The 17,132-nt window shown below is 60.5% G+C and overlaps 1 protein-coding gene across 1 annotated transcript; it reads left to right on the forward strand.

Annotated features, from left to right (window-relative positions):
* The first annotated feature begins 256 nt into the window (after positions 1-256).
* LOC106491274 (nuclear receptor ROR-beta-like) lies at positions 257-13,023 on the forward strand. The gene is made up of 10 exons (XM_067313091.1): positions 257-263; positions 7,723-7,808; positions 7,909-8,050; positions 8,618-9,031; positions 9,388-9,509; positions 9,862-9,994; positions 11,077-11,184; positions 11,433-11,543; positions 12,075-12,187; positions 12,727-13,023. The coding sequence occupies exons 1-10, from the start codon at positions 257-259 to the stop codon at positions 12,886-12,888; spliced, it is 1,398 nt and encodes a 465-aa protein (XP_067169192.1). The 3' UTR covers positions 12,889-13,023.
* Positions 13,024-17,132: the final 4,109 nt, after the last annotated feature.

Raw genomic sequence — 17,132 nt, forward strand, 5'->3', positions numbered from 1 at the left:
CAGCGGCGCCGCGGAGGGGCAGGTGCCAGAGCCGCCCGGTGCCTCCCGGTGCTGCCCGGTGCCTCCCGGTGCCGCCGCCGCCCGCCGCCGCCGCCGCCGCCGCCGGCGCGTCCTGCTGCGCTGCGCTGCGCTCCGGGGCCGCGGCGCTGCCGGGACCGCGACCGCGACCGGGACCGCGACCGGGGCCACCCGCTGCCGGACGCCGCCGCCCGCTCCCATGAGCTCCCCGGCGCGGTGCTGATCGCCGCCAGCCACGATGCGAGGTGAGCGCCGGGGCTCTGCCCGCTGCGAAAGTTGTCCCGGCAGGGGGGACAGGAGGACACCTCCCTTGCAGGGGGGGGACAGGGGCACCCCGACAGCTGCCCCGCCGGGGGGGGGGCACAGGGACACCCCCTGTCTGCCCCGCTCTCGCTCCTCTCCGGCTCCCTTCCTCATCGGGAATCAAATCCGCGTTTATTCTGCTGCGTTTTCGATGCCGGCTTAGACCCCACTTAAGCTTTTCCTCGCCCTAAACCCCTTAATCTCCTTTTCAATATATTGCTCCCTCTACGATTTGATTCTTTTTTTTCTTTCCTTTCCTTCCCCCCCCCCCCCCCGCGGTGGTGGTTGCGGATTTGCGGGCGGCTTTGGGGAGGGAAGGAGGAGGGAAGGAGGGAGCCACTTTCGGAGCAAGTTGTTTCCTGCAGGGAAAGGAGACAGAGCCCGAGCCGTAATGTCAGGCTGCTCTTCTCCGACTGGTCCAGGTGATCGTGTGCGAGCCGCTCCAAACCCACTGCCTGCGTGATTCGTTCTTTTATTTAGTCAGTTAGTTTTGCCCGAATATCTGTCGTTAAACACGGTTCCTAGTTTTATCCCGTTTTTTTTTATCGAAGGTGACAAATTGGGGGGGGGGGCGTGGGAACGGTCCTGCGAGATGGAGACGGCGGGCACCGACGCTGGTCCCGGTGACGCAGTGGCTTTCGGTGCGCCCTTCCGCATTGGAGCCGCTCGGAGTGTGACCGTGACATTACACGATTAGGGTTTTTGGGGTTTTTTTTTCCCCCCCTTTAAAACGGTTTTGAGTTTTTCGCCTTGCCTGAGCGTTTCGGCTCCCCTGGCATCTGCTCGAGGAGTTGTTTGAAGTTCTAGCGTGTCTGTGCGCATGTCTATCTATATGTGCCAGCGCCTATATGGATATACGTCTCCGGGCTGGAGCTCCTCGGCGCGCGCGGCGCCCTGGTTTTTCTCGCTGCCGCGGGGGGGGCTGCGGCCGCGTTCGCCCCGCGCTTGTGTAACGGTGACGGCGACGGCTGGGGCAGGGCGAGGAGCGGTGGAGCCCACCGCCTCTCCCTCGCCTCCGCGCGACGTCCCCAGGTATCGCCTTTATTAATAGGGAGCGAAGCATTAACGCCCTGCTAATTAATAACGACACCTGGCTCTTGCGTAGCGCTCGCCTAACCAGTGCCCGGCTCGACGCTGAGCTTAATTAGCAGCTAGGCGAAGTTTGCCTCTTTTTTAATCCTGCATTGCTGGTGGCTCTGTCCCGTGCCGGCTTTAATCGAAGGCCAAATAACCGGTCGGCGCCCGCGGTGGTGGCGTTTTACCCCCCCGGGAGTGTATTTTTTTTTCCCCGCGGTTCCGCCGTCGCCAACCGAACCCCGAGCGCCGGCTGGCGACGCCGAATCGATTCGCTCCGAGTTCGCTTTCCCGGGGGCCGCTTTCCCGCTCCGCCCCGGCGGGTCCGGTTAGCGCTCGGCTCGCCCCCCCCCGGGCGCGGAGGTTCGCCTTGTGTAATCCTCTCGGGTTTAGAGCCCTGCCGGCCGCTTGTTTTGCAAGCGGCGTGGCGGCGAGCGTGCGGTCGGCTTGGCAGCCGTGCCGAGTTGTCCTAGTGACCTAGATCTGTCATTGGAAAATCAGAAAGGGCGGAGGAGGAGCTTCCGCTCCCGTTTAGACGGGTGCGCGGACGCTGGCGCGGGCGAGGAGGCCCCGTCCGCCCGCCAGGGTGGAAGGAGAGAGCCGCAAGATTCCCGAAGGGATGCGCGTGGCAGCGCCGGTGTTTGGGATGCTGGTGCAGCGGTCGCTCGCGCGAGCCCCCGCCGGGCCGTTCCCGTGGGAAGTCGTTCCCGCACTCGGTGCCCGTCTTGCGGGCTCGCGCGGCAGCCGGGTGCCGGCAGCAAGGCGGATCCGGGCGCGCGGCCGCGGCCGTGCCGAACGCCGGTCCGCGGGCACACGCCTCTCCACGGACTGATGCCCCGGGTTTCAGAGTCCAGCCGTGCCCTTAGCACCGAGCCGTGGGGGAAAGTGCCCGACCGACTTGCGATTCCGACACTCCCACTTTCCCCTTGGATCCTTAAATCCCCTACGGCGACAGGCAACCCGAGAACGGCGTTTTCCTCCGTTTTCCAAGCCTTCGCCTTCGTCCCCTCAATCCCACTGTCCCCAAGACATCCTCCCCCAGCCCCAGGGACCAGCCGGGAGCGATCGTGGGGCTCGGGGTGCCCCGGGGCTGGATGAGACCCCGATAACCCCGGGGAGCAGCCCGTGCGGAGGCAGAAAGCGCCGACCTCCGCGCGTCCCTCGCGGGGGAGACATTCGTCCCCACGGCCCGGCCGGGAGGACGTTGCGTGCCCACGGGAGCCCCAGTGCATCCCGCTCCCCCGCGGTAGCGCGCTTCCCGTCGAACTTGGCGGAGGCTATTTAAAGTGCCGTTAACGGCTCAACCGCACGGCGTTTATTGGATGTAGCGAGCGGAGCAGCTCTCAGGGCCTCTATTTAGTCCCCGCGGAGATAATTCCCCCCTCCCCGATTTAGCTTTATGCTTCCCGGCTTAGCCCTTAAACCCTGCCGAGGAGCAGCCAGCAAACGCCTCTGGGAGCGGATGCAGCCGGCAACCCCCTGATCCCCCCCCTTTCCTCCAGCCCGATTCTGGCTTCGGCCGCTTGCAGCCGGGCAGCGCCCAGGGCTGAAAATTTCCAAGGAAATCTCTGCCAAGAGCCCGGCTGCCCTGCGCGACGGCGCAGCCCGGGTCGGAGCTCGGCTGAGTTGCATAACTCGTGTTTTCCTTGCCGAGCGGCTCAATCAGCCGTGCCGGAGCGCGGCGCAGCGCCTTCGTCATTAACCTCGCGTCCCCGAGCCCGAACTTTGCCCAGCGAGTTCGGAGCGCGCACCCGGAGCCGCCGAGTTAGCCGGTGCCGAGCGCCGCCGTCCTCAAGCGGCCTCGGCCGGTTAGGAATTAACCGAGCCGGCGCGGCGCCGGAGCAAATGGCGCAGCTGCGATGAGCGGCTCCGGGTGTGGGGAGATCCGCCGGCGGCACCGTCCAAAGTTTGGCATCGGCAGGGAGATGCCCGGGGCGCGGGAGGGCGCTGGGCACCCGCCGCGGGCGCCCTGGGGTGCTGCTTTGGGCGCAGCGGCCCTTGTGCGGAGCCGCGGGGCGTTTAGAGGCCGAGCGAGCAGCAGATCTGGCCGGCTGATAATTCCCTTTTATTTTTCTTTCCGATGACAGCCATACCCGGAGGCCGGCGGCTGCCTTACTGAAACCTAATCAAGGCTAATTAGGCCGGCTCGCCGCGGAGCGGCACGACCGGAGCCGCTAGCAAGGGCTGACGTTTCTCATCCCGCAGCCGGGGCTGCTCCCGGCTGTCGGCCATGTCTGGAGCCTGCGGATTTGGCTCCCAGGGCTGCCGCATCCTTCCGGCCCACGGCGGCTCGTGGGACTGCAAACGTCCTTAAATTAAATGTTGGGAGCGGGGAAGCTAGGGAAGCCGTCGCTCGTGGTGGAGGCGGGATGCGGGGATGGAGCGGGGAAGCTGCATTCGCATCCCCGTGTGGACCAGACCGATTCTCCTCTCGCCCGCTCCTCTCCTGGTCGCGCCTCTCGCGCGGAGTGTGGCTGCAGCGGATGGCGGTGACGGAGCATCGCGGTGACGGAGCATCGCGGTGCCCTTGGCCGGGCAGCAAGGCAGCTCCGCCGCTAATTACCCCTCGCTTCCCCTGCCCGGAGATGCCCCATCCGGCGCCATCGATCCGCAGGCGCCGCGTGGGGCGCAGACCTACTTTCCCAGCAGGGCTGCCGGATAATGAGCCAACGCGCCCAAGGGAGCCGCCTGCCCGGGTCTTGCCGCCGGCATAGGGACGGCTACGGGGACCGAGACCCTGGGAGCCGTTGCGCCCGGCCGTGCCCTGGCGCGAGCTCCGCTTCGGCCAGTGAAGGTCCCGTTCCCGGCGCGACGGGTTTGGACCTGCCCGAGGTTCCCGTGCAGCCCGGGATGCCCCGTTTGCCTCTGGCATCGACATCCCGGATGCTTCTGGCTACCCAAACCTTCGCGCTGCCCTCGGAGAAGCTCCGAGCGCTTTGCGAAGATGCGCCAAAGCCGAGCGCCCAGGTGGCGAAATGCTTCTCGCGCCGGCCCGAACGTGGGATCCTCGCTCCTCTCGCCCGGAGCCGCTAGCCCCCAGCGCGCCCCGCGTCTCCCACCCGCGCCGGCCACCCGGAGCCTGATTTCAGGATGCCTGGGAATTACCCCGTGCCGGGAAACGCCGTCGGATTTAGTTAACCCCGGTTCCCCGGGATGGGGAGCGCTAAGGGAGAGCTGGGATGTCGGCAGGGCCGCGGGAACTTTCTGGTCCGAGTGGGGCGCTGAGATTTATGGAGCGCCGCCACCGCGAGGGAGAGCCAGGGCGAGCGGCCGCCGGGAGCCCGGCAGGCGCCCGAGGAGCCTGCCCGGATTCGGGCTGAGAGCAGGGACATTGGCCCGGGGGGGAGGAGGAGGAAAAGGAGGCGAGGATGGCATCGGATGGGTGCCAAGCCCGTCCCCGCGCGGGGCGGCTCCCGCTGCGCCGAAACCCGGCGAGCCGCCTGCCCGCCGCAGCCCGTTTGGGAAGAGCTGCCGCTGGGGGCTGCCAGCCCCCTCCTCGGCGCGGGAAGAAGGGACGCGGGGGCAAGCCGGGCCCGGAGGGACCGCGAGCAAGCGCCTGCCGCGATTTCGGGAATGACCCGGGCAGCTCGGGGCATCGCCGCGATGGGGACTGAACCCCCCCCCACCGCAGCCGGCGGCACGGACCCTTCCCGGGGCTGCGGGAAGGGTTAACGGGGCCGGAGCGGCCGGCGTTGGTTACGCAAGGCCGGCGTTAAGCGATATCGGAGCGGAAAGTGTGTCAGTAGGGCAGGAGCGCGGGGCCGAGCGCCGGGCCGCGGCGCCGATGACGGCCGGCGCGCTCGGGCCCCCGCGTGCCGCTTATATAAGCGCCGCGGCCGCCGCCAGCGGGCCGGGCGTCGGGCGAGCCGTGTTTACAGTGGGAGGAGAGCAAATACCGTGGCGAGGACTTTTTAATTGCCGCCCGCGCTGCTTTGTTTATTTCTTTTCAGCCCTTTGAGCCCTTTGGCTTTTTTTTTTTCCCCCCCCTCCTTCGCTCTTTCCCCGGTGGGAGGTTTTTCCGCTTCCCCCACACGCGCTGCCGCGCAAAGCCTTTTTCCAGCGTCCGGTGGCGCCGCACCGCGGGGAAACTGAGGCAGGGGACGAGCTCAGCCCTGGCTGGGGCCGGGAGGGTCCCTGCGCCGCAGCTCCTCGCCCCTGACCCTGGCGCCTGGGGGACGCCGGGGCTGGAAGGAGGCACCCGAGCGTGCGGCGATTCGGGGCCGAGATGCGCTTGGGCAAGGGAACGACCCCGGTTTTGCCTTTCGGAGAGGCGCCGGCCGGAGCCCGGTGCCGGTTTCCCGCGGCCGTGCCGAGCCCTCGCCGTGATTCAGCGCGAAGTTACGCCCAGAGCAGCAATTAAAAGCTGTTCTCGGCTTTAATTGCCCTAAAGCCGGAGTTAAGGCTGTATCTCCACGTCAGTCACTGGGGCCGAGCTCTTATTAGACTGTCAGGTGCTCTTCGTTAGCACATACTTATTACCGGGGTGCAATATTCCCAATTAGAGCCTGAAGAGGCATGGAAATAATGGAAATAATCAGTCACAGGCTTGCTTTCCTTTTTTTTCTTGCTTTACAGCCTTTTGAATGGTGCAAGTTAATGCCCAGCTCCAAAACACCAAGGCCGGGAGCGCGTTTCCCTAAATAACCTTAACTCTGCCCAACAGCCCGCTTCTCCGAGGGTATTGCCGGCTGGACACGTGGGCATCTCGTCCCCGGTGCCCTGGGCGAAACGACCCTGCCGGGCGTCCGGGGATGCTCCCCGGGTGCTGCTCCCGCTCCCAACCAGCGGCTTTCCAAGGGGCTGGAGGGGTTTTCGGGGAGGACGTGCCGGGAGACGGCACCGCGGTTGACCGCGGCTCGGCTGCAGCCTTGGACTCCGGTCGCGGGGCAGCGGCTGGCTCGGCAGGCGCCTTTGGAACCGCCAGCAGCCCGGCTGGGGCGCGAGCGGCTCGGCGGGCGGCGCTGATCCGGGCGGATTTGCTGGGCAGGCGCCGGGCGCGTGCGGCGGGTAATTGCTGGGGGAAGGGAGTATCGGGCTGCGGGCGGCAGGGCGAGGTGACGTCGGAGGATGCATCACCCCGGCATTCCCGGCGGCTGCAATTATGTTGCATAAGGAGCGCGGCTTCCTGCCGGGGGCGGCTCCGGCTCCAGCGCCGGCACCCGCCTCCGGCTGCCCCGGATGGGCACCGAGGCCGGAGGAGCCCGCGGGGGCTTTGGCCGGGCAATGGGAGAGGAACGGCTCTCCGTCGTCTTGCACGGTGCTTTTATTGCAAACGCCCCGTCCCGTGCACTTCCCTGCCATCCCGGCCTCCTCTTTCCATGCCCGGCAGGATGGCTGTGCCCTTACACAGGGGCCTGGCCCCTCCATGGCTTTGGATTATAATGGGAATGGGAATATAATGAGTGGGAATATGATGGGAATATAATGTGCACACGGGACTGGGCTCCGGGAGAGGGGAGGGAGCTCAGTGGCTCCTGGACCCTCTTTCCCTGTCCGTATCCGAGCCCTGGAGTCACCCAGGGGACTGGGAGCAGGATCCGGCCAGAGTGCTTGGAGTCGGTGAGCAAAAGCCGCTCGTGCCGAGCGAGCCCATCCGAAACGGTCACCAGGTGACGGAGGCAACGGCTGGGAAACCCCAGATTCCCGCGGGCGGCAGCGGCCAGGCTGGGCACCCTGGGGAGCCCTGTGCCAGTGCCGGAGCACCGTGCGGAGGGCAGCCAGCATGGACCTCTTCCGAAATGCCTTCAGCAAACAGGAGCGGCTGTCCGGGCAGAAGGGAATTACCCGAGCCGGGGATTTGCCCAGGCCCTGGAGATCTTAAACCCTGCGGCCAGATTAGAGGGTGCGGAGATGCTCGGCGGCACGTACGGAGGAGGAGGAGGAGGGCAGAGCCAGCCCGGCCTTCATCCCGGGCAGCCGGGAAAGGAGGAGGCCGAAGCCTCTTAGCGGCTCAGCACAGCCGGGGAAGCGGATTTGCGGCACTGCTGGGGGAAGGGAGCCGGGACCCGGAGCCGCCGTATCGCTCCCGGGTTTTTAAGTGGGGGCACCCACTCTCCTCCCGCTCCCCGGCCCCCCCAAAACACACGTGCCCGGTGGGAAAAGAGGGGGCCGATCCTGCAAACGGATTCGGCGTGGGATGGGGCACAAATGCGGGGGATCCTGTTGCTTTTATGCCCCGAAAAGGGTTGTTTTGGGGGTAAATTTGCACTTGGGTCGCCGGCGCGCGGGGCTCAGCACCGCCAGGCCCTTCTGCTTGGGTCCTTCGGCGGAAACCATCGCTAACTGCCTCGTTTTCCCCCGTTTTGTGCGTCCCCCCCCTTTCCGCAGCCCAAATCGAGGTGATCCCCTGCAAGATCTGCGGCGACAAGTCGTCGGGGATTCACTACGGCGTCATCACGTGCGAAGGCTGCAAGGTGAGCGGGGCTCGGCGGGACGAGGCTGCCGCGGGGATCCCCCCCGGCTCTGCCGGGCTCCCTAAAAAAAAAAAAACACCCCCCCCACCGTTCCTCGCAGGGTTTTTTCCGGAGGAGCCAGCAGAACAACGCCAGCTACTCCTGCTCGCGGCAGCGAAACTGCCTCATCGACCGCACCAACCGCAACCGCTGCCAGCACTGCCGCCTGCAGAAATGCCTGGCGCTGGGCATGTCGCGGGACGGTGAGTGGTGGCATCGGGGTCCCCCCCCACTGAGCGACGCCGGTTGCCGGAGCCGCTTCTGCTTTGGAGCAGGAGGAAAGGGGGGAAACAGGTGTTTTGGGAATAGCAAGGTCTTTCTCGAGATGGGATTTGCTCTGTGACTGGTTTTGGCCCTGGAAAGGTCGGGTTAAAAAAAAAATGTCTGGAGACCTCAAACGTTTCGTTTTGGGGCGTTTGGAAATGTTCCGATTTGGGTGTTTTGGAATAAAAGCCTGCGAACCGTTCCCATCAAAACACGGTGAGCTTAAAGCTGTACGGAAGCAGTTCTGAAGGGGTTAAACGAGAGCTTTTGCGTTTCCTATAGAAAAATTGAAATCGATTCTGCTCGGTTTGACCCAGAATTGCTGCAGGGGAGTGGAGGGGGGGGGTTGCACCCATCCGGGCTTATAAACCCCCGAACGAGGAGCTCCCCCAAGCCGGGACCTGGCGGTTCCCGCGGCCCATGCCGAGTGGGTTGCCACCACTCCGGGTTCACCGGGGCAAAGCTCCCCTAATCCGGCTGCTTTTGCCTCCCCCATCCCCGGGCAGCGGTGAAATTCGGCCGCATGTCCAAGAAGCAGCGGGACAGCCTGTACGCCGAGGTGCAGAAGCACCAGCAGAGCCAGGAGCAGGGCGGCGTGCCCAAGGATGAGCCGGAAGCGCTGAGCCGCGTCTACACCACCAGCGTGAGCAGCGGCCTCTCCGACCTGGACGACATCTCCGCCCTGTCGGACGGGCTCCTCTTCGACTTCCCCCTCACCCCGGATGGCGGCAGCGCCTACTACAACCTCGACCTGCTGGCCTCGGCGCAGCCCTCGCCCGACCCGTCCAGCCTGGACGTGGCCGAGGCGGCGCTCATCAAGCAGGAGTCCCTCTACGAGCTGATGCTCGAGCCGGCTCTCCTGGCGCACAGCGCGCTCGAGGGTGGCCAGCTGGCCACCGACATCTCCGTCCTCGAGATCGGTGAGCGGCCGGACGGGCTCACGCTCGAGCGCGGCGCCGGGTGCAGTCGCGGCCCGCGATCAAGCCGACCGGGGCGGCCTCCGGTTCTTCCCCTCCTCCGGGCTGAGCTCCGAGGCAGCTCGGTGCAGCGGTGGCTGTGCAGAGCTGCCCCTCTACTCATCCCCGCTGGCCTCAGATCCCCGTTACGCCCCGCGGGAACCCCGTTCTCCCACTGACCCCTCCAGTCCTGGGTCCCCGCAGCCCTTGGGGACAGCAGGGGCCACCCAGGCCGGGGGGACGGCGTCGGGCGAGCAGGGCTGGCGCCGGCCCCGCAGCTCGGCGGCCCGCTGCCACCGGCCGCTGCTCTCGCCTTGCAGACCGAATCGCCCAGAACGTGGTCAAGTCCCACCTGGAGACGTGCCAGTACACGACGGAGGAGCTCAAGCGGCTGGCGTGGACGCTGTACTCCCCGGAGGAGATCCGCGCCTTGCAGAGCAAGGTGAGAGCCGCCGCCACGGCCCTCGGCGAGGGCCACCCTCCGTCCCTCTGCGGGGACGCACAGGGCCCTGGCATGGCTCCCGGTGCCGAGCCGAGGCAGCGCCGCGGGCAGGGATGAAGGCGAGGAGGATGAGGGGTCCTTGGTGCTTTGGGATGCCACAAAAACCCGCTGTTCGGGCTGGTGGGGGGAGTTTCATGGGCGACGTGCCACGTCCCCATGGGTGGCACAGCACTGGAGAACATCCCCTAGCCCCTTGCCAGCTCCATGCAATGGGGAGATGGGGCAGACAGGGGGCCCGAGGTGGCAGGGGGGGACCGGGGAGCCCAGGGTGACAATCCCACCGTGCTTGCAGAGCTGCGAGGCCATGTGGCAGCAGTGCTCGCTGCAGATCTCCAACGCCATCCAGTACGTGGTGGAGTTCGCCAAGCGCATCGACGGCTTCATGGAGCTCTGCCAGAACGACCAAATCATCCTCCTCAAAGCCGGTAAGAGCCGGGCGCCCCGCCGTCCCCATCGCTGTCCCCCGCGGATGCCCCGGTATAGAGAGGGATATGGAGATTGGCCTTTTCTCCATGCTCATCCTCAACCCAACGTCACCCGGAAAGCAGGACCAAAATGGGTTTTGGTAAAACCCCCACGTGGGTGAACAGCATTCCCACGCCAAGGGAGGTTTGCAAATCCCCTTGAAAACTGGCGTTGTTCCCAGGGCGGGGGGAGAAAAAAGCCGTTTTCGATGCTCGTCCTCTTCCCTGAGCAGAAAAAGGGGAAAAATACAGAGAAAAGAAGGAAAATGTTTTGACGTTCCCCCCAAGAGGTGCGAGGTTTGGGGCAGGGCTCGGGGTAATAACGCGTCGAGTCCTGCCTCGCTGCCTTCCCCGGTCCTGGGGGGAGCTGAAGGTTGTTGCAATTGATCTTTTTAAGCATGGGTTTTCCCAATAGCGGAAAGTGCTTTTGCAATGGCACGGAAGTTTTCCTGGGAAACCTCTGCGAGACGTGACGTTTTCCTTAAAGCCCTGAGACCCTTGGAAGGAAAACATTGCAGAAACGGGGATTTTTTTTCAGCTGCGGTTTTTATAGGAGCAAAGCAGGGGGGCAGGGGGGCACCCTGGCCATGCCCCTGCCCGGGTGCCACACGCTTGTCCCCGCGTGTCCCCATCCTGGCACAGCGCCGTACCCCCAGCCCAGGGCTGGCTGTTCCTGCTGTGCCAGAGTTTAACCAATTTCTTCCTTCTGTGTCTTTTTTTGTTTTTGTTTTTGTTTTCACCCTCTCTCCTCCCTTGGTGCTCCACCGTGACATCGATCACCCTCCGTTTCTGGATGCTAAATGCCTGGATAATATTTCCGCTTGGCAAAATATTGTGGTCGCAACTGGAAACCTGGGGGGAAAAAAAACAAACAAACCTCAAATTGGATTTATTTCACCAAATGTTTTGCTCTTGGGAATCAACAATTTGGACTTCCAACTTGCACTGGGGGCTTTTTTCTTTCTTCTCTTTGGTCCCGGGACCATGGAAATGCCCTCCGCCCCATCCTCACCTCCCCATCCACTGTCCCTGTGCTACTCCAGGGTGCCTGGAGGTGCTTCTCATCCGCATGATCCGCGCGTTCAACCCCTTGAACAACACGGTGCTCTTCGAGGGCAAGTACGGCGGCGTGCAGATGTTCAAGTCGCTCGGTAAGGGTTGCTTCGGTCCCTCTCCTTGGGGGCTTTCCTCTCCTTTTGACGCCCAGATGGGGAGGGGATGGGCTTTGCAGCTCGGTTTCTGCTGCACCACAGCATCTCCATGCCTGGGGACAACCCACGTTTCCCATCTAGTCTAGGAGCCCTGGGTGTCACTGGCATCGCCCAGTGGGTGGGGGGGGGGGGGGGAACATGGCCATGCAGAGCCTTGACGTGCACCTCTCCCCTGTGCCCCCCGTTAGGCTGCGACGACCTCATCAGCGCTGTCTTCGAGCTGGGGAGGAACCTGTGCCGGCTCCAGCTGTCAGACGAAGAGCTCGCCCTCTTCACGGCCGCCGTCCTGCTCTCCCCAGGTGAGTGGGGACGTGGGGGACACGGGTGGCATGCTGCTGCCACAATGCCCTGAGCCCTGGTTCTGGCCGCGGGTGGGTGTCTGGGAAGAGGCCACCCTTAAATCTCAGTGGGGAGAACTTCCTCAGCAGAAGGTCTAAGTCATTGCCGGGGAAGGAGGGTGAGGAAAATGCATCTAGGTCTTGCCCAGACTCCTCAGCAGGTGCAGGACCTTCGGCTGTGGGCTCCATGCCGTCCACTGGGGAGGTGCCTGAACATCACTCAGGAAAGGGTTGAGGGCACGGACAGGAGAGGAGCTAGGAAAGTCCAGGGAACCTTAAAACCCACCTGGTGCTGGAGGTCTCAGCGTCCCGACACCAGGGCTGGGACTGGGGAGATGTCAGGCGGTGCAGAGGGCGTGCGGGGTTGATCAGTCGTCCCCAAAAATGTACTGAAGAGCGGGAAGGTCTGTTAAGAGAGTGATGTGCAATGTGCCATGCCAGATGGAGATCCCCTTTGTAGCACTGACTGGGCCATGGCCGGTCTCCCCCTAGATCGCCCTTGGCTGACAGAGTCCAAGAAGGTGCAGAAGCTCCAGGACAAGATCTACATAGCCCTGCAGCACGAGATCCAGAAGAAACACTCCGCTGAGGACAAACTCTCAAAGGTAACAGTGCTGGGTGCGAGCGGTGCGGGGAACCCGGCCAGGGCAGGAGCAGGGTCTTTGTATGCCTGGCTCAAGCTGGGGATGGGGACACCTCTGAAGCTGAGCTGGTGGACAAGTTGTGGGGTGGCTTTCATCTTAGCCATGCATGATGCAGGTAGCTCTACCAGAGCTTGTTCTCCACGCACAGGCATGTCTTGGTGATCCTTAGGACCTGTTGGAGGAGGAGGAGAGTTTCTCCTTCCAAGCACTGAGCATCTCCATGGATTATAGGAGGGGTCTAGACCATGCAGGTGGAGATATCCATGCCCAGGCTGCCTAAATCTAGGGAAATGTCCATTGCTGCCCAGGCACTCCAGTCCCCAGAGCTGCAGCCACTGGTGCTGTGCAGTGACAGTGAGATGATCCAAAACAAAGCGGTTGTGGCCACTGGAGCCCCCCAAATCCACTCCCATGTCTCCAAAGGATGGGCTGTACCAGTGCCAAGCGGGACTGACAAGGAAATGAGTTTTCACTGGCTCCATCTTCTTCTTTCCCTGCAGATGGTTTCCAAGCTGCCCTTGATGAAGACGATTTGCAATCTGCACTTGGACAAGTTGGAGTTTTTCCGGCTCCTGCATCCAGAGACCGCTATGAACTTCCCTCCCCTCTATAAGGAGGTTTTCAATTCAGAGCTTCAGTACAGTGACCCGCAGGAGAGCTAAGGCTCGGGGCGGCCAGCTCCCTTCTAGTTCCCAAAGTTTGGAGACGAACTAAACTTCAGATGTTTGGGGCAGTTTATTTAAATCAAATAATCAAACCCAAGAGAACCTGTGGAGCTGGGGTAGCTCCCAGGCCCCGTTTCCTCGCTGTGGATTGCAATAGTTCTTGAATGTAAAGCACCTTGAAGGAAAAGCAACCTGACTTTGCCATACCAGTGAAATGAATGTGAAATCTCCACTTGGGAGAGGAGATGCTCCTGTAAGTAGTAAGGTACCGACACCTCCCCGAAGTGCACGAACCCCGGCAGAGCACGCACCCCACGCTCGCAGCACAATGCGCGGGGACCTGCAGCCGGACCTCCCTGAGGTCCTGGCTCGCACTGTCCATTTCTGGTCTTTATTTTTACACACACACAAGGCAAAAACATGGGATGAAGAAAGGGCAACGCAGACTTGTCCAGATAGGGGTGAGCCAGACTGGTGGGGGCGGCTTTCTGCTCCTGGCTGGACCCGAGGCAGAAGCTCTGCTTTAGTCCTTCTCGCCTGGCGCAGCAAGACCCAGTTGCATGCCAAGGAGGGAGATCCAGCACTGGATCTCTTTGTGGAGGAGGATGGTGTGAAGGGAAGGAGTCCCAACGCAGCCAGGAGAAGCTTTGCAGGGTCTCCATGCCCTCTGGTGAGCTCTTTGCCCAAAGGCAAGTCCAGCCAAGGCTGCTCGGCCAAGCCGCCCCCTCCCTGCTCTGGCTGGCCGACCGCACCATGTTTCGGAGCAGATTTGGCAGGTCTGCCCACCTCATGTGTTTTTTTTCAGGTCTTGAGGGTTTCTCTAAGAGAGGAGCTTTGCCCTTGTGATTGTGGCCAAATCTCACCTCCTGGCTGCTGCCTCGAGCTGTGTTGGTGCATCAGCTCGGGGCTCAGGAGGACGCACGCTGCTCCCTCGCGTGTCGTCGCAAGCAGCGGTTCTTGGGGATCCAGACTGTTGCACTTAGCTTTTTAGAGACCTTTGAAAATCTTTCCTGTGATCTTGGCATCCCAGAGTAGCTTTTGTGGCCTTTCCTCCTCCCAGCCTAGAGCCAACCCTGCCACCATGTCCTCTCTTCCTGCAGCGGGTCCCATGAGGAGCGCTGTCCTTGCCTCTTCTGCAGGTCGAGTTGGACCCAGGTTTTTCCCTCGAGGAGCTCTTTGGTACTGGTATTTTGGGGTTTATCCTCTATTCAGCAATACCTGGGGGCTTTTTAAGGGGAGAAACTGCCTTTTGGGGCAGGGGGAAGTGAAAGATCCTTATTCCTTGCCTGGGAAGTTGCGGTCTGGTCTGGACCCACTGCTCCAAGCTTGGGAGGCTCAGAAGGAGAAGAAGGGATGGTTTTGTCAGGGGAATGATGCCAGCTCCTTCCCCTGCTGCGATAGCCCGTGGCTGGCTGGCTCGCTCGAGAAATTCGCCCGCCAGGCTCCGCAGATGATTTTTCAGTCCCTGTTCCTGCTCCTCCTGCAACAAATGCCAAAAGCTCCAAGGGAAAAAACCTGCTACGAGGCAGCCCCAATTTCTGCTGACAAAGGGCTAAATCGCCAAGTTCTTTCCCCACTCCGCATTGATTTCTCACGCGTACAACCACATCCTCCAGCAGCTTATACCATTGCCGAGCATAAAGCCAAAACCGTCAACTCCCTAATTGCACCCCGTAAACTAAATGAGCAGCTTTATTAGCGATGGCGGTAGATATTCATGCTTTTGTTTAAAAGATCTCCTAGGGGAGAACATGGACCAAACTCATTCAGGGAAGACTCGCCAGGAAGCCGATGGGATTTCTGCGGAGAAAAGCCGAGGCAAAACTCGGAATTCCACTGTTTTCCCAGCGGCTGTGCGCTTTCTGTTTTTGTCCACCACTGTCAGAACTGCTTATCGGAGCATATCAGATTTTGGCAGCCTCCTTTCTTTCCTTGATGTCGTCAGCCCCTGAGCCCCTGTGTCTCCAGAGAAGGCTGCTGACCGTCCCGGTGGCCCGCTACAGTGTTGAGTGCCAATACGTTGTTCTCCGACGCAGTGTTAGCAGGGGTGGGGATGTGCCGAGCTTGTTTCCCCCACCACCACCACCTTGGATCCTAAAGCTTTACGGAAGTGAAAAGTCAGTATTGCCTTTTTCGTCTCAAGGGTTGTGCCTTTTTTAAAAATCATTTCCAACAGCACCGTTCGCTTCCTGGCTCCTCTTTCCCAGGGGAGACAGGCCTTAGGGAAAAGCACTTGAGATAGTGAATGTGCTTTGCAGAGGGGTCTCGTCTGCCGTTTCTGCGGGAGGGCGGTGATCCCTTTCTCGGTGGAAAGAGCTGCAGGTGTTTTGAAATGTTCGGGAAAAAAGCACACACCCTTCTTCACATCCTTGGGATTCGCCAGCCAACATGCACAATGGTACACATCACCGTTTTCATTTCCTTGGCAAAGACACCAAGAAAGCACCTTAAATCAGGAAAAGACTGAGCCCTCGCCACGAGCTGCGTTTCTTTCCTGCTCACAACACAGCATCTCTGTAATGGGAGAGATTTGGGATTCTGAGCAATAAAAGCCCGTGTGGGAATCGAAGGGCGACTGGAAGTATTAGACACTTGTAACTCAACCTGTCGAACGGCAGGAGCCAGCACTTTTAACTTCTCTTTAAAGGAACTGACTTGTCGATGAGATAGATGATTTCTTGGGGGGGGGTATAAACTGGTTTTTCACCAGGAGTGGAGTTTGGGCCCTGGTCCGTGGTACCACCGAACAAGAGCGAGTCGTTTCAGGTGCCTGGTTATCTTCGCAGCTGCCCTGCGCAGACCAGGATGGGAACGGCGCGCCGAAGCCCCACAGCACCTGTGCGGGTTTCAGACCAGGCTTTCGGCTTGTCCCCCGGTGCGCTTGTGCCGAGTCACATGGGGCCACAGTGCCGAGGTCCCTTCCTGCACCCACGGCGAGAGCCACCGCTTTCCAGCCCTGGTGCTGCCAGGCGGGACAGGCAGCGGCTCGGCATAAGGAGAAACAGAGTTTTTTAGGGACACGCACCCCGGATGAACGGGTAGAAATGTCCAAGCCTAAAGCCAGTGGGAGTTTCCCACACCTCTGCTCCTGCCTGGCCGCAGCACAGTGCCCAGGACCAAAGCAGGGAGATTTCCTTTCTCCTCTCGACCCGAGCTGCACGCGGCCAGTGGAGCTGATACATCAGAGCCCTGAGACCACAAACTCGTTTAGATGCTCAGTCTCAACGTCTCTGAGAAATGTTTCCATCCCACCAGCCACTAGGCGTTTTGCCGCTTTAATTTAAATGGTAACGAAGTAAAGGTTCCCTTTAGAAGGACGACCTCAGCAGCGAGGGATTGCTCTTTTCCAGATGAAGATTAATTTTGTGTTTGTTTGTTTGCTATGGCAGTTTAGCTAAGTGTGCATTTCCACCTCCAGAACCCTCACACTGTGTATAAAAAAATGGATAAAATATATATAATATATATTCTTGTGAATGTTGGTGCAAAAGAGAAAATATATAAAGTTCCAGTTGGTTTTATGTTATTTTTTATCTATATGAATGAAAGGAAGAAATGGAGAACATTTTTTCCATCTGACACCCCCCACACACACACACCTACCTGTAGATACCAACAGGTTTTATGGAAATGTTTTACTTTTTAGACTTAGGAACATGCTTCTGTTCTCATTGAATGTTCTGTCTTGTAAGATTGTAATTTCTATTTTTTTAAAGAAAAGAAAATAACTAAATAATATAACTTCCTCTTTCAGACCAGTCAGCTAGGAAGGGAGGGCAGGGGAGGGAGAAATGTTTATTTAAGGACAAAAGCTTTGTCTGAATTTTTCATGACATGAAATAAAAAGTAATATAATGTATGGAAGAATAACTTTTTATTGAGGTGTATTCTATAGGCATATAGATGTATATTGCACAAAATTTACAGGAAGAAAAATAAATTCTGTTTTGCAAGGTAAAAAAATAACACTGTTGGAAATAGTGACTGTGATTCCGTATTTTAGCAAAGGGTGAGGCTGGAAGCAAAGCCCTCAGAGTCAGTGAAAGGCCTTGAATTTGCCTGAGCTGGCTCCAGACCAAGCCATAATAGGAGCTATGATCCAGCACAGTATTTACACACAAGGCTAAATTTTAGCTATTTTAAGGTATTATTGGTTCACTTCAATTTAGCACGCACTTACGGACCTTGGTGAGCTGGGGCTGAGCCAGGATTTGTCCCTCGTGGACGTGTGTTGGGGCTTG

Source organism: Apteryx mantelli, chromosome 30 (genome assembly GCF_036417845.1).
Source record: "Apteryx mantelli isolate bAptMan1 chromosome 30, bAptMan1.hap1, whole genome shotgun sequence".
Classification (NCBI taxonomy): Eukaryota; Metazoa; Chordata; class Aves; order Apterygiformes; family Apterygidae; genus Apteryx; species Apteryx mantelli.

Bases quoted from the DNA above. Each gene is read 5' to 3' on its own strand.
- LOC106491274 (XM_067313091.1), top strand. The intron at 9,995-11,076 runs GTAAGAGCCGGG...GTGCTACTCCAG, and splicing joins AATCATCCTCCTCAAAGCCG to GGTGCCTGGAGGTGCTTCTC. The intron at 11,185-11,432 runs GTAAGGGTTGCT...GCCCCCCGTTAG, and splicing joins GCAGATGTTCAAGTCGCTCG to GCTGCGACGACCTCATCAGC.